The 16,621-nt window shown below is 33.8% G+C and overlaps 2 protein-coding genes across 6 annotated transcripts; one reads left to right on the top strand and one right to left on the bottom strand.

Annotated features, from left to right (window-relative positions):
* Nucleotides 1–325: 325 nt before the first annotated feature.
* Nucleotides 326–11,520, bottom strand: LOC100120098 (SRSF protein kinase 3). 5 transcript variants are annotated; one of them, XM_031929006.2, is made up of 8 exons: nucleotides 10,617–11,520; nucleotides 8,651–8,846; nucleotides 8,244–8,559; nucleotides 7,518–7,838; nucleotides 6,723–7,211; nucleotides 6,341–6,638; nucleotides 5,966–6,250; nucleotides 326–1,698 (listed from the first exon to the last, which is right to left on the bottom strand). In XM_031929006.2, the coding sequence occupies exons 1-8, from the start codon at nucleotides 10,922–10,924 to the stop codon at nucleotides 1,614–1,616; spliced, it is 2,298 nt and encodes a 765-aa protein (XP_031784866.1). In that variant the 5' UTR covers nucleotides 10,925–11,520; the 3' UTR covers nucleotides 326–1,613. The 5 variants fall into 5 exon arrangements, with proteins under 5 accessions (XP_031784866.1, XP_031784864.1, XP_031784865.1 ...); XM_031929004.2 differs by having other exon boundaries at nucleotides 8,651–8,864; nucleotides 10,617–11,512; XM_031929005.2 differs by having other exon boundaries at nucleotides 6,341–6,635; nucleotides 8,651–8,864; nucleotides 10,617–11,327.
* A 906-nt stretch (nucleotides 11,521–12,426) lies between these two features.
* On the top strand, nucleotides 12,427–15,673 carry LOC100120066 (nucleolar protein 56). Its single transcript, XM_016988711.3, has 5 exons — nucleotides 12,427–12,617; nucleotides 12,824–13,395; nucleotides 13,479–13,897; nucleotides 13,989–14,200; nucleotides 14,285–15,673. The coding sequence occupies exons 1-5, from the start codon at nucleotides 12,615–12,617 to the stop codon at nucleotides 14,576–14,578; spliced, it is 1,500 nt and encodes a 499-aa protein (XP_016844200.1). The 5' UTR covers nucleotides 12,427–12,614; the 3' UTR covers nucleotides 14,579–15,673.
* Nucleotides 15,674–16,621: the final 948 nt, after the last annotated feature.

The following is a 16,621-nucleotide window of genomic DNA, read 5'->3' on the forward strand; positions in this document are numbered from 1 at the left end:
GTTTTTTAAGCAAAACTTATTTGTATGACGAGTTTAAACGAATAAAATTATAGTACGGATCGAGGACGCTTACGACATGCTAGAAAGTGCCACTATAGCTAGATACGCGTATCGTACAAAAATAAAAACATCTCATAAAATTTTTGTTCTACAATTTCTGCTTAAAGAAAGTAAATAAATATAATATGTAAAAGTACAAAATCTTTAAAATGTTATGCAAAGAAACGAATTGTCTCGCAGTTCTTCCAATAACTTTTTCAACATATAATTTGAAAGTATGTCTATAGAAGAGGGGTATAGGTGCAGTAAGTAAAACAAAAATCAATTATTCTAAATTTACGACGAACCTTTAATCTTGTCATCCTCAATTGTATATTTTTCGCATTGATGTATTTTCCCATACGGATATAGCTGTCTTTTTTTTCTTTGTAAAGTGACAGGCCAAACAGAAGAAAAAAAGGGAAACAATCTACAGATATATAATATATATGTATAAATTAACATCGTAAAACTCATCCACACAGTATTAATCATATACAAACTTGCACTCCTTAACTCTTATGTGTCCATTATTATTATTATTCACTGTAATAGTGTTGTTCTTTCCGTTTTAATCTCGCCACAAAGATCTCCAGAGATTCACTTCGTTTGATTATCGATTATTATGATATTTGTTTTATATCTTCATGTTAGAAATTTTCCCTAAAAAATGTTGCACAATTTTCATGGCTGTTCTTTGTTTTTAACTTCTTGTGTAGATCTTGTTTCACTGTGTCACTCTTCTGCTCTGCTTTTATTTTCTTCAGCGCGGCTTGTCTAGTTATGTTATTTATTTTATACGTTTATTCATCGACAATATTTAGGTACGAAAGGTATCCATTAAGCATGCAAAGTATTACGTACGCTAATTAGTAAGCGAGCGTAGACATCTGAAATTTTCATGAATTTTTTCCGATTTATTTAATAATTGAAACCGATGCGTCTTATTTTATATAGTTAAAAATTAAATTTTGGAATGTTAAATTAAATAAAATACGTTAGGTTTTTTAGTTGAAAATTTTACAGAAATACTACGTAGCATTGTATAATTCTTAATTTATTTGCTACATTAAGCTTGTTAATTGATGTAGTATTTCTTGAAACCATCAACTTTTAACAAATTATTACATAATTTTAATATTTTTTTCAAAAATATTGAAAACATTGAAAAAAGGCTTATACAAAAATAAATAAACGTTGATTCTAAAGCTTTAAAGTACATATATCGTAAACCAAACTTTTGAAAATTTTCAGACATCTGAATGTTCGGTTTTATTTCGATTCGCTCGCATGAGATATTAACGTCGACGGCAACAACAAAACTACACATTACAATTGTCACACGCGACATTTCCGTATAATCCTATGCGATCATCATCATGGGGACATGTACAAATAATCAGCAAGGCCACAATTTATACAATTATCATCGTCGGCGTTGCAATATCGCCGACTTTTTTCTTGCAGAGTGGAGTACTTCACATCGTGTTTTTTAATGTTTATCACGTATTTGTATGTGGGAGCTTTAAATTAATTGATTGTTCGCTGAACGAAAAAATACAACGGTGCTCTTATTACTCGTCAACACATTGCCATTCGTCTGCAATCGATTCCTCGTCACACGTGTTTTTGTTCGTATCTCTACTTTGTGGCGATTCCCTAAAAAAGAGAAAAAGAAAAATCGAAATAAAAAAAAATTTAAGAAATAATAATAAAATTAACAGGGTTCTCGTTCGTGCCTTTTTAATAAACTCCCTCTAGACTGAATTTTGAACCGAGTAAATAACTGCGTAAAAGTAATTTTATGCTTCATTATAACCTTAATCGGGGGCAACTTTATCATTAAAACTCACAACTCCATATACTTATTAATTTTCCGCAAGCAAAATTTTTCACACAAAATTACCGCAAATAGCCTCTCGAGTCAGGGGTAACAATAATCGGTGGCGATTTTAATAGGAATTCCTAATGAGTTCAATCTGTTACTTCTCATGCTTTGACAGATAGCGCAACGGCATTAAGCGCATTCATATTTCTTATACCTTTACGGAATTCGTTCACATCCTATAATCGCTAGTAGTTCACTAATAAGATTCAAAAGACACGATTTTCTCTAATTCTTGTTCATGGATAGAGTAGACACATTATTATGGTTTTATTTTGCTTTATTTACGTGATAATTTCATATGAATGCAAGCTTACTCAACGTTTAATTTATACACGTGATAAAAAATTTTCGAAATTATATGTCGATTGCAAAAATAATTGTACAGTTTTGCGAGGAAGAAAAAATTATAAAAATTGGTCTTGATTGATTGATACTTACATTTTTACACCGTGAATATTTGAACATGGAAGTAATTATTCTTATCACTTTTAAGTAATTCGATGAGATGTATAAAAATGCAACTTTTATAAATTAGTCTGATAAAATTATGTGTAGCTCAGTTTAAAAAGTATTCCATTACACGATAAACAGATTTGAAATATCTTTGTTAATTGTATTACACTTAATGTCAAAGTACTTCAATTATGATTGACTGCAATTTTTTTTTAATTTACATTTTCCTGATTATGTGTTATACAAACAATTAATTATTGCTATTACTTATAATTAATTATTTATTTCACTAAATAATAATTAATTATGATTATTAATTATTTACAGAATAATATAATAAATATCATTTTATACGACAACACATAATAACTATTCTATATTTTTACTCTATATAAAAATACTAATAAGAAAACTAGCCGATAAACTGTTTTTTAAATATCAAGATTGGCGCTTTTACAGTTCTATTGTTTTCAATGCTAATTTTAATCTCTTATTTTTTACAAAAATGTATAATATTGATTATAAAAGTTGCGTATGTCTTTCCTACTAAAAATGTCAAAAAATTAACCGATAGAAGTATAGAGTCTCGCCTAAATATTATCCGCTGATCACATAATTGAAGTACTTTTTGTCCAAATCATGTCAATTCAAACTGAATTTATCGTGAAATTTGGTCATGTCTTTTTACTCAAATACATAAATAACTTGTTCATTTTAATGTTTATCAGCAAGGAGAACGAAGATAGAGATTCGGACATCGGACTATACAAACATACTTTGCGCTAAATACAAGTATCCCATATCAGTTTAATCACTTTTTCTTCTACCTATATCCTAATATCTAAGGTAGCGTATTTGACCATATTTATATGCTTTTCTTTACTTATTACATGTACCATTTTTTTTTTTTTTGTTTTTTCAATAAGGGTCGATTATTCTTTCTCTTGTAATCTTACGAGTTATAACTCTGGTGAAAAAGGTCTTTATATATCATTTTTATATCAACGTCACACATTTGGGACGCTTGAACAAAGATTGACTTGTTATCTAACACATAAATAATTTTTTATGCTTATGTTTTTCACTTTCCTTCGTAATATTTAAGAAAATAGTAAGAATTCAGCATTTTTTCCAATACTTATCACACCTCATTTACTATCTATTTTTCTTTTTACTTTTTACGCGATTCCAAAAATACTTTTCTACCAGATCCATCACTGTGCGAAGCAAAATGGTAAGTTCTCATTATACTTCCAGATAAAGTCGTTATGAATGCGTAATGCCGGGAAACTGTATTATTATTACAAAGTTAATTAATAAACAACATCTCAGACGAATCTTTTGCATTTCATTTTAATAAATGATGAGTCGCAAGAAATTCGCATCTCTTTTTAATAATCATTCAATCACTTTGAAGTGTTACAACTATTCGAAACTCAGAAACTCTGGCTATCAGCTCAATTTGTTTATAACGTTTCCATCACCTCCGTGTAAAAAATCCGATTTATATTATATAGAGATATTTCCAGCTGGCAGGATACCTATTTCTTCTAGTTGATTTATCAATTCATTTTTTCATTTAATTTCTTTCGATACGTGTTTAAGTTACGCTTTTATCAGCTTGAGTCTACGAATATGTATATGACAACGTGAAATCGCTTTGTGAGGATGCTTAAACGCTATATTTAATCAGTTATTTGTTATTAGAATTGTTTGTATAATTGGAAAAAGCGAAAGAGACATTCGCCAGTTCCTCATCTTCGTCATATTATTGTTTAATGTTTACAATTTTCACCAGTTCTATGTATCCTCATTTGTTTAGTCAATCTATTTTATTTAATGTCGGCGGCAGAATAATGTGTAATAATCTAGTATAAGATGGTCATTTCATTCGCAAAAAGTCTACTTAATTTAATTAATGCATCAATTCATTACTACTTTTTTTGTTCATTTATATAAATATATTTATAAGAAAAGGTATAACGTATCTACGAACGCTGTTTGACAGATTCGCGGCAATTTCTTTCTTATCTCACACGTGTATGCTCAAATGTTTTGAGCTATTAGCTTTTGAGCCCATTTTCGTGTCAGCTTTGTATAACTTGTTTTTATCCTCTCTTTGTATATTCGTCAATTTCTTAGTGAGTACATGAGTATTTATTTCTACTTTATTCAAGTATAGATCTTTTCTCCTCTTTTCACAACGCGAGGTAGCGATGATTCAGTTTTAACCACCATTTTCATGCTTTGCTTTTCGTGCTACGTTTGTCTCTCATTCTCTACGATTCTATGTATCAAATACTAATTGAAATCTTAAAAATCGCGAATACTTTATATATCATTTTTCATAATTAATAGATACTTTTACTCTACTTCTTCAGTTTGTTCATGATTTGTGAATGCTATACGCCCAATCATATACTTATTTTATATTAGTCATTGGGAAATTCGTCGCTCTCGAATAAAAAACTTTTCTCGCTTGATTACTTTCGGGAAGGTTGCAAATGAATGAATCTTTTTCCTCGAATTTCATGCCTTTCGTAGACAAAACTTATTCTCTATATTTTACAATTTTCAAAGAACATTCGTATTATATATGCAAGAAAAAAAGGCTAAAGCCTGATTCTAGAAATTTTGATAATTGCAAAATACGTATTTGTATTTGTTAAAAAAAGAAAGCAAGAACTTCGGTATCCCCTCAAGGCTGTCGCACAACGTCACTTATAGTCTTTTAGTAGATACTCGTATTTATGTTCCGATCCTTTAGTAATCCGTACGTGAGGAATGTCACAGCTTTTTGTATATTCATGGAAGCTTAATTTTTTATATTTGAAAGTCACTCACACGCGTTCGTTCCCGTATGATCTCATTTGAGTTCTTTTTCTTGTGATAGTTATAGGTTTACTCTATTCAGATATTCGACGAGAAATACATCTTTTTCGTACAAGAACAAATTGAGTTTTTCATGGATTATCAATTGACTTTAATCGATACAGTTTTGCTTGCCATCTCTTTAATCGATAACAAGCAGATTAATTACTGTCTAAATTATTCACAAAACTAAAAATAATTTAAATGAAAGCCCAGTAAAGAACATGGATTGACGAATGATTGATGTATACAGTTGAATTGTATGCCTGTACTTTGTGAACTTGCACTTCAATTTCTATTTGGTTTTAGCAAAACTGTGTTAAATATTATGCAATCTATGCCGCGAAATATTTCACGTTTAAAGTGTACAAATTTCCATGATAATATAATGTATAACTTCATTCGATAAAATTCTTCCAAAAAATAAAAACAACAATCAAATTACAAAATGTTAGAAGTTCTGTTATGTTCCAAACCATCAAATCATTCGTCGTCCTTTTGATCACCCAGTCAACCGAAAACGGTAGTAACAACGGTAAAGTCTTCTCCCTTGAGAACCAAGCGAAAGAATTTTGTAAAAAAGCACGAAACGGAGATACATAAAGAACAAAGAATATGTGGAATAGAAAAGATTTTAAAAAAGGAAGAGAGAGTAGTGAGAATTGAAACAAAAATAGAGAAAGGTAGAGAGAGAGTCTGTGCATATCAATTCACTTGATCTGTAGCCAGGAGTGCTTGAGGCACTCGGCAGCGGTGGCTCGGGTGTCGGGGTCGAACTTGAGCATCGGCGTGAGGAAGTCGGCAAATTCGCGGGCATCGCTCGGCGACCACTCGTACTTCTCTGTCAGTACCTCGTACAGACCCCAGGGCTTCAAGCCCGTTATATGCTTTAACTCGCCCTTCTTATTGAAGAACGTGCGTGAGTGACGGCCCGACAAGGCTATGCTGCGTGGGATCTCACCCAACAGCTCAATTATATGCGCCAGATGATCCTCGTCTCTGTTATTTGATAAAAGAGTATTTGTTAAATATTTGATCATGTAAAATCATTGATCAAATTAACATTATTACTAATATTTGCACAATCACCTGCAGTAATCTTCACCACTATGGGGCTCAAAGAGATAATCTCCAGTGGCAAGTTCAAAGGCCATGCAGGCTGTGGACCAAATATCAGCAGATGTGCTATAACCGGCGCCAAGCAGAACCTCGAGTGAGCGATACTGACGCGTTTGAATGTCCTCTGTAAATTTTTTGTGGACCCAGCAGGCATTACCAAGGTCGGCTATTTTCACTTCAACGTCGCAGTCAACGAGAGCAGGATCAAGGGGAGCTACAGAAGCGCGTTTCAATTGTTTTCTATCCAACAGCTGTGCGTTATCACCTACTGAGCAAACACATAATAAATTTCACAACATACATAATAAGGATAAAACGATTTTTTTTAATATAGAAGAATCATTTATCTCACCGTCACCGCAATCTTCTACATCTTCGGTATCGGCAAGCAGATTGACTCCCTCGCCACCACCTTTCTCAATATCACATGCAGCGTTCTTCGGCTTCTTTAGCTTTTGGACTTCTCCATGCTCCTCGTCTTCGTCCTCGGCTTTCTCCTTGTCATTCGATTCAGACATTGATGGCATCGTTGTCGTCGTTGTTCCCGTGTCGGTGGTCCCCGTCGTTATCGTCATCGTTGGCGCTTCGCCGTTGTTGCTGTTAACGTCGTTATTACCGGTGGCAACAGAGACTGCAGCATTGACCACGTCGACCGATTCTATACCATTGACGTGCATAAGGGGCACAGAGGGCTCAGACATATCGTCTGGCGACTCCTTGTTGCTCTCCGTGTTGTCTTCAATGCTTTCCGAGTTCAACTCCTGATCGGCACTATTGTTGCCATCGGTACCTCCGACATTTATAGCGTTTGGCGTCGTAGCCTCACCGTTCTCTTTGAATTCTAAAATTACACATACACGCGCATAACATTTTTTAAATTTCATGATTATAAAATTTTAAATAAAATGATTCAGATGAACGTGAATACAAACTAAATCTCTCGCGTTTTTTTGATTGAGATATTATTGATCAAACGAACTACATTTCCCCTATTTCGTTTACGTGATGTATAAAAGAACGTAAAAAATGTAGTTTGTTTGATCAATAAACTCTTAATTCAAAAAATATCCAAGCACGAGTTAAATTACAGTCACCATCACAAGCCCCTTTGATACTGTCTTTCAATCAAATCATTTAATGAAATTACCTGCCACAGCAGAATTGCCATCACTGGCATGTATGAGAGGTTTGTTCTGTTCCTCCATCTCTTCGATTTGCTCCATCTGACGCTTGAGTAACTCGTTTTGACGCTTAGCCTTCTTCTTGAGTCGCTTCTTCTTGTTCTTAGACATCTTGGAGTTGGGCACTGGCTCCTGAAACTCCTTGGGAGCTGTCGATATCAGCGAGGCAGGAAGTTTAAGACCTAAAGAGTGAAGCTCCGTCGCCTCTGAAGCGAGCTTCCGGATGTACGCCTCGTCCACGCAGATGAGCACGTTCTCCGGTTTTATGTCCGTGTGAATGATTTGGCCTGAAATTTACGACACAGAAATAACTTTGAATACCGTTTAACGTCATTTATCTCAGTTTACTTTTTTCATTGAAAAATATTTCTGGATTAATTCAAATTTTATGACTTCATCTTATTGTTACTACTAGTAAGAAGAGATTTTTTATTTAAAGTAAGAGTAGTCAATTATTTGAATTGAAATTCATTTGTGACATAGTTAATATTAAGGTATTTACTCATTTTAGTTAATTATTAGTTAATTGTATACTATTATAGAACTGATTAATTGCATTAACCAACCTATAAAATATATGCATTTACATACTTTATACAAACAACTTTTTTGATTAAAAATACCTAATAAATGTGTACCTAATAAATATGTTCTGCTTGTAAAAGCAATGGCAATGAAAATATCATACTTACATGTATTATGTAAATAATCTAATCCCTCGAGAACTTGTCTTATTATGCGTTTGACATTGTTCCTGGGGATTCCTCTGTAATTGGACTTAATGATCAACTTAAGCAGATTATGTCCAAGCACCTCAAACACCATACAGACGTGCAAGCCATTGATTCCACTAATTTTAAAGTCATTCAGCAACTGGACGGTTTTGTTACGCTTTGGATCACTTGGATCTGTATCACGCACATCTTTCAACAGTTTTATTTCATCCAGTGCTGTTTCCGTGAAGTGTGACGCCGATTTTACAACTTTGAGGGCTACAAATCGCTTGTCCTATTAGGAAGAAGATCATTTTATCACCATCAAATGTATAATGAAAGCTGACATGAATCTCACAACTTGCAGAAAATAAAATTTTTTTTACCTGTAAATCCCAACACAGCCAAACTGTAGAGAAGTGCCCCCATCCTAGTTTTCTTGTCACATGATAACGGTTTAAGAAGAGATCCCCTATTTTAACTGGATGATAACCACCTTTGCAGTAGTCAGTACTGTCTTCCTGCTCATCGTCTTCACTACTGTACATATCGTCTTCGTCTTCAATAGTTTCGTTACTAGAACTGTGACACGTATCAAGTCTATAAATTGTAGTTAGATACAAAATTAAAATGTATCTTCTTACCATACTTTCTTAATTTATATCCTTTGTGTTTTTTTTGTATTGTCTTTGTTTTTTCAATAAAATACTAAAAAAAATTACAAACATAAATAGAGAAAGTAAAGTAAATGAGATAACTCAAATATATGTATATACCCATCTGATAACAAAGAAATCTTAGTCTTGTACAATAAACCTTATTAACAACAAAAATATAAAGTCTTTTACAAAACTATCCTTCAAATATAAAATTAGAATCACAAACTAATATTCTTGATTCAACTATATGAATAAATATTTTCAACATCATATATTCAATATTTTTGATAACTTTGAATTAAAAATGATATTTCATAGAATTCAATACCATAAAACCTCAAACTCTGAACTAACATATTTCAAAGTACAATACATTCTTTAAAGCCAGAAGCTATTCTAAAAATATTCATATCTGAAGAAAGAGAGCGAAGTGCCAACTCCTAAATCACCAGCAATACTACCAGTAATCCCATACAATTTGCAAAGCTTTGATAAAGAGGTCAAAGACTCAATATACTCAATAAAGGTCTCTGACATTATATCAAAACAATAAGTTTCAAGTAACCTTAAATTAAAAATCTGAAAAAGTGAACTCTCTCATTTTCATTTAAGTTAAAGTGAAAATAAAATCTTAGTGTTTGACTTTCGCATGAAATCTGCCACTTGTCTGTATCACATCTGTTATGCAAGCAGGACGAACTTTTTTGTGTTGCTATTTCAAAGTCCAATTTTTGATAGAACAAAAGCAAACAACTTGATACAGAAGTAAGTATTAACTTTATTAAGTTCATCATTTAAAGTAAAGTTCAGGAATATATCCATCGGCTTTAATTTAGCTAAATTAGGACAATTAATCAGAATTAAAAAATAAATATTCATGTATTTTTCTGGTAACATTTTGCAAAAAAAAATGATATCTTGAGTTAATGAAATTACTGATTTATGTGAATTAACACACTTTAGATCTGTACTGCGTCGAGTCATGTGAGTTCAATTTAAACTAAATTAAGTACTTCATAAGCTTTATATTCTAGAATCATTTTTCCTACGTCTAATAGTCTACATCTATATCAAGTAAACTAAAAATTCTTTCTACATTCTTGATTGATCTATTGACTTTTTAATAAAAATGATTGTAAACCAACTTTAAGAGCACAGAACTTTTAAAATCATTCATATTATAAAGTTTACTTTACTTTTCTGTACCTTCAACGATTTATTAGGTTAACTCATTTGCTAATTTCTGTATATTCTAACAATTTGGAATATCTGCACTTGAAACGACAATATTTGACTTTTAATATTTATAAAAAAATAAAATAAAAAGGTCTAAGTAATGTCAATGGAGAATTGTTTTGATGAAATAGACTTTGTCAAGTGACAAATAGAATAAAAAGTTTACCAACTAACTTAGCTACTCGTTAACAAAGGACCAATTTAAAAAAATACTTCTACTGACAGTTGCACTTCCATTTTAAACCAAGATAAACTCCAAATGGAACAATCATTGTTACACATTATTACCACAAGTCTTTCGAAGAAAAGTCGATCAAAATTGTCAAAGAAATCCTGTTCTAGTTTCCTCAAAACCAAAGCCCTCGAGATACTCAGCTAATGCACATGGAACATTGTCCCACTGATTTCTCCATAACAAGGTACAAAAACTCTACCCAGGAGGTGCATCATAGCCTACCTGTTGCCGTTGCCCTTGTAAGACTGTCCATCGTTCTGCCTGTACCAGGGTTCCTGGCAGAACCCTGATGTAGTTTGTCCGTGTCTGCTCGGTTGGTTCTTGCCTTGCTGCTGTTGCTGCGTGGGACTCTGCAGGTCGGAGTCCCCAGCTCCCTGAGCTGCTGATGCACTTCCAGCAGCAGGTGTTCCTCCAGCAGTAGCGGCGGCAGCACCACCACCGCCCTTGCCCTTGCGCTTGTCGGGCTTGTGCCGCTTCTTCTTAGCTTTGATGGCGAAGACCCGCCTGTTGACGTCCGTCTTGCTGTTCATCTCTTCGCCTTGCTCGTCCCCGTCGTCCGAGAGGGCCTGCAGCTCCTCCTCGCTCCGACTCCCTGCAGGCAGCTCGGCTGCTGCTCGCTTCACTTTTCGGCTTGCTCTAGGCCACCTACGGGCCTCGCATGGCGTCCGTCCTCGTACCGGTCTCTCTTCGCCGCTTCCCTCTTGCTGTCTCGACGACGACGACGACGACGACGATACGTTAGTTCTACTGCTAGCTAGCTATGCTTCTCACGGAACCTCGACGGCACGGCTGCTGATCGACGTGCGTAAGTATACGTTCTCCTCGGTAGTCGGTCGTGTCCGCGCCGAAAATGTGCGCGCGCGCTCCGACCTTTCGAGAGATCGTCGCTCTGGATGTGCGTGTGTTCGCGCGTTTCTAGGTGCGACGGACTCTGATGGTTGCCCCTTTGTTTGTGTGCAGAAAACGCGCTATATATACTATATACTACTATATGTATATACAGCTTTCTACGTGCGCGGATGGATATGGCGAGGCGAGCACGAGAGAGAACCGCGGATGGTTTTTGATACAGGCTCTTCCGCCGCGCGGATGATCGGGAAACAATGCGCGAGCGGGAATAGGTGGCGCTTCCGTCTTCACCCGCGAACTGTATCCACTTTATATAGTTTTGATTGCGGAATCCTGGTTATCTGATTACATTACCTACATATATATATATATATATATATATATATATATATTTCCTTGTTTTACACTCTTGATTAATTTGTCTTTTCAGTGCAGTGTTATAGATTTTTTTTTAGGTTATTTTTGGCTGTCGCGAGCTCGCGAGTCTGTTTCTTTAGCACTTTCAATGTCCCATCATCATAGGTATAGGTATAGGTGTGCGAATTTTGGCGAAAAAAAAACGGGAACGTCAATTTTACGCTATGTTAATGACAAGGAGTGTGACGAGAACGTGCTCGTCACGCGAGCTACTATATATATAAAACATATTATTACTTTAATTTCTGTCTTTTTCTATTTGCGTTATTTTGAATTTTAGATGAGAAACGTTTATTAATTCAAAATTTGTAGGCTGACCATAAGTAAGTACGCGATTTATGAATTTTAAATGTACGAATGTACCGAGCATTTTTGCAATTGAATATAGGTATTTTCGAGTTTCATTTTTAATGACAATAAATAAATAGTAACGCGCATCCTGTTTTTAAGGGGCGAACAATATTATATGTATATATCTTTTATCATCGCTTCAGAATCTCATTTTTAATTAATTCGATCATCTGTTTCTATTGATCACTATCATAACGATTATTCATTATTATGAAAATTCCACCACTGAAAAAATCATTTCTAACACTATCCGTGCGGTGCTTTTGGAATCCTTGGTAAGTATGCGGTGATAATGAGTCAAATTTCAAAATCTTGCACCAAACACTTTTACGACCTCGAGGCGCTACGTACAAATTCCTATATACTTAGAGCACTTTTCACTTGCTGATAGAGAGCGCTACTTGAAAATTTACAGAAAAATGGAGGACGAGTCGATTTCCGCTTACTGTGCGCGTGCTCTGTGCTAGCTATAGTCGTCGGGTTGGAATTTCCGGTGCACATGGTTAGTGCGTGGTGTCGAAGTCCAAAATAAATCAGAAGATGCTTCGGATTTAACAACAGGATATTTTTGATAAAGATTTGTAAAAACGCAAACAAACAGCCATGGTAAGTCGTTATTTTCGGTCTGCAAATTTCGTGGGCGCACAAATTCATTGTTTACATTGTCAAGTGCGTATTTCTAAAGTGACGCCTAACCTATACGGACGTCACATGTGGCATCTAAACACATAGTAAACAATAAATATTAAGGGCCCATTTACGAACACGTAAAATTTTGTCTTTCTGCAATGTTTAAAATTTTTTTATTTCAGTCCAAGTTGTTTGTGTTGTACGAGCATGCCGCCGGCTATGCGCTTTTCTCCGTCAAGGAATTCGAGGAAGTAGGCATGTTGCTGCCTCAAGTAGAGGCCTCAGTCACTGACTTATCTAGATTCAACCAGGTAGTCAAGCTTGTTGGCTTCAGCCCCTTCAAAACTGCACTGACAGCATTGGAGAATATAAACAGTATATCGGAGGGTGTTGTACCAGAGGACCTCCAACTTTTCTTGGATACCAACATACCCAAGGCAAGTAAGAAGGAAAAGGTAGTATTGGGAATAGGCGATCCTAAGCTTGGAGCCAGTATCACAGAAGCCCTTAATATCAAGTGTGATCATACTGGAGCTGTCCCAGAGATCATTCGTGGAATCAGGTACCATTTCCACAACTTGGTCAAGGGTTTTACTGCTAAGAGTTCAGGTGTTGCCCAACTGGGTTTGGGACACAGTTATTCCAGAGCTAAAGTCAAGTTCAATGTTAATCGTGTAGATAACATGATTATTCAGAGTATTGCTCTGCTGGATCAGCTGGACAAAGATGTTAATACATTTAGCATGCGTATTAGGTAATTATTGTACTTATGAGTCAATTTATTGATTTAAAAGTATTTCAAGGTCTAGATCTAATCAATTATTATTAATTTTATAGAGAATGGTACAGTTACCATTTCCCAGAGCTTGTCAAGATTGTTCCTGACAACTATATGTATGCCAAAGTGGCTCAATTGATCAAGAACAGGAAAGAATTGAACCAAGAGAAATTAGAAGAGTTGGAGGAAATTGTAATGGACAGTGGAAAAGCTCAGGCCATAATTGATGCGTCAAAGTCTTCCATGGGAATGGATATTAGTCCTATTGATCTGTTAAACATTGAGATGTTTGCTAGCCGTGTCATTGCTCTTGCTGATTACAGGAAAGAATTAGCTGAGTATTTAAGATCAAAAATGGCTGGTGTAGCTCCTAACTTGGCTACTCTTATTGGTGATCAAGTTGGAGCTCGTCTTATTGCTCATGCAGGTTCTCTTACAAACTTGGCAAAGTATCCTGCATCAACAGTTCAAATCCTAGGTAAATATTTATATTTAAATCAATGTTTCTAGCAAACTAAATATTTTATTCAAAATCATTATTTCTAATTACTTTGATTTTTGTATTTTAGGTGCTGAGAAAGCTCTGTTCAGAGCGCTGAAAACGCGAGGTAATACACCAAAGTATGGTCTATTGTTCCACTCGACATTCATCGGCCGTGCGGGTACTAAAAACAAGGGTAGAATCTCGAGGTATTTGGCGAATAAATGCTCCATTGCCTCTAGAATAGATTGCTTTGCTGAGACACCTTGTAATGTCTTTGGAGAAAAACTCAGACAACAGGTTGGTTGAATGAAAATGTTGAATAATAGCAAAATTATTTACAATGAAAAGTAATGCATGCAATTTTTCATTCTTTTTTTATAGGTTGAAGACCGGTTAAAGTTCTATGAGACTGGAGAAGTGCCTAAGAAGAACATTGAAGTTATGCAAGAAGCCATTGATGAAGCGTCAACGATAGTCGCTGATGTTGAGGAAGAATCCCCAAAAAAGAAAAAGAAGAAGGACAAGAAGAGGAAGAGCGAGTTAACGAATGGTGATTTGAATGGCACAGTAGAAAATGGACAGAATGGAAACAAAATGGACGTTGACGGTGAGGAGGAAGAGGCTCCAAAGAAAAAAAAGAAGAAAAAGAAATCCAAAAATGTGGATGAAGAATAAATTCATATAGATACACCCCTGGTGAAAGTTTTTATGTAAATTTTTTTGGCCTTGTATTTCTTTAGATTATATTGCAAGATTTATTTGAAATCATTCTAAACGTTTATAAAAATATCTTCTACGAATTTTATATTTAAAATTAATCCTATCATAAAGATATTTTTATCAGGGATAGATGAAATAAGAAAGTAAACTTTCTGTGAAAGTTTCACAGCATACAAAACAATTTATGTAAATAAGCATTTTGTTACATCTTCTTTAGCCACAGTACGTTGATCAAAATACCATATGACGTTTGTAAAAGTTAAAAATCTCGAGATTCTGTGGAACCTGACAACGATTATCTATATATTGTAATTTTTTTATTAGTGACATTTTGATCGACGATGACTAACACATTATAATTTTTCTCATCTATTTTATGTCTTATATATCAAACGTTTGTTACAAATTAAAGTTTCAGTTTATGCCTAAAAGAGACATAAAATTATAAATTTAGTAAATACAAAAATATTTTTCAGATTTGTATTTTAAATTTACAAAAAAAAAATAAAATTGAAATGTTGGAAACTGTTGTTTATTATTCTACATATGGGCAATCAAAACAGAATAGTTATGATTTAATTATAAATTGATAAAACAGTGACTTAATGGAATTATTGATCCTTTATTGCAAAAAAATGAAACATTAGAAAATAGAAAAATTTTAGAACATAACATTTCTTTTCATTAAATCTCATCCAGTGAACTGTACGAGAATTCGATAATCGAAAATCTGAAAAAAAAGAAAATAAAGTAAAGATTATTACCAGCACCAATGAGCATTTAATGAAGACATAGCTGTACTGCAACCTAGGTATAAATATTTAAATTAATAATTACAATTCTTAATTAGTAATCTTATACTAGACAAAAGGTTGATAAGCTGCATCGTGTTACATTTTTCTGTATTTTATCCTCTTTTGATAGTTTCTTCCATTTGTGATGTTCTAATTATTGGTAATTACAGAAAAACTTCAATTCGGTTACAGGAATAACAATTCTATTACTTAATTATTTATACAGCTTTTGCCATTTCATTCTCATATTTACAAATAAGAAGTCCGTTAAATCAAGGAATACATTAATAACAGTTAACCACTGAAGTTTCAGTCTCTTTTCGAGGATCCAATTGTAGTTCAAGATTGTTATTTATTTTTCCACTCCCTCACTCTCTTTCTCTCAGTAAGTTTTCTCCTACAACTTAACTTTTTATGTTTATTAAAGAAAGTATTACGATACAGCTAAAATTTATTTATACATACTTGCTAGTAAACGCGATATATGCTGACTTTGCTACTTGTCCTACATTGTCCCTGATAACGCGACATTAAAAGATGTTCAGGGACCGAGGAAGCAAGTGGCGAAGCACATAATTAACAAAATTAAGAAGCTAGGCGGCTTCTTATTTAAAAGAAAAAAATAATGTATCTTGAACATGATTACAACTTGGCAAACCTAGCTGTTATTTAATGCTTATTAATTATTAATATTTAATGTCTATTAATTATTTTTAGAATGATGTGTTTTTCTTCATTATATTTGTAATCTCTTGTGAACGATATGCATTTTGTTTCAATTATCGAGTCTGGTCGCTGGTGGTGGTGTACATGATAGGATTTTAAAATTAAAAATAGTGCAAATATAATCTTGAAATGATATTCAACAGAAAAACAGTATAACATATTTAAAAACATTCAACTATCTATATCATACTAACTTTTGTGCACCGAGCGACACACAACTTGACTCGAACGTTTTTCTTCCGTCGAAGTCTTCTTTCAAACTGATTATTCATTTTCTATACTCTTTTCATGTTATTTAGGTTAACAATAATACACTTGTGATTTTCAACAATTCTCATCATATCGAAACATTGGAATTTTTCATCTAAAAATTTTCTAAAAAAAGCTTAAAACCTTTTCTTTTTACACATTTTACTCTATGTACACAAATAATTAATATATTTAATATCTTAAAGTTATAGAAAAGCATCTTAAATTT

The sequence above is a fragment of the Nasonia vitripennis genome, chromosome 4 (assembly GCF_009193385.2).
Source record: "Nasonia vitripennis strain AsymCx chromosome 4, Nvit_psr_1.1, whole genome shotgun sequence".
Classification (NCBI taxonomy): domain Eukaryota; kingdom Metazoa; phylum Arthropoda; class Insecta; order Hymenoptera; family Pteromalidae; genus Nasonia; species Nasonia vitripennis.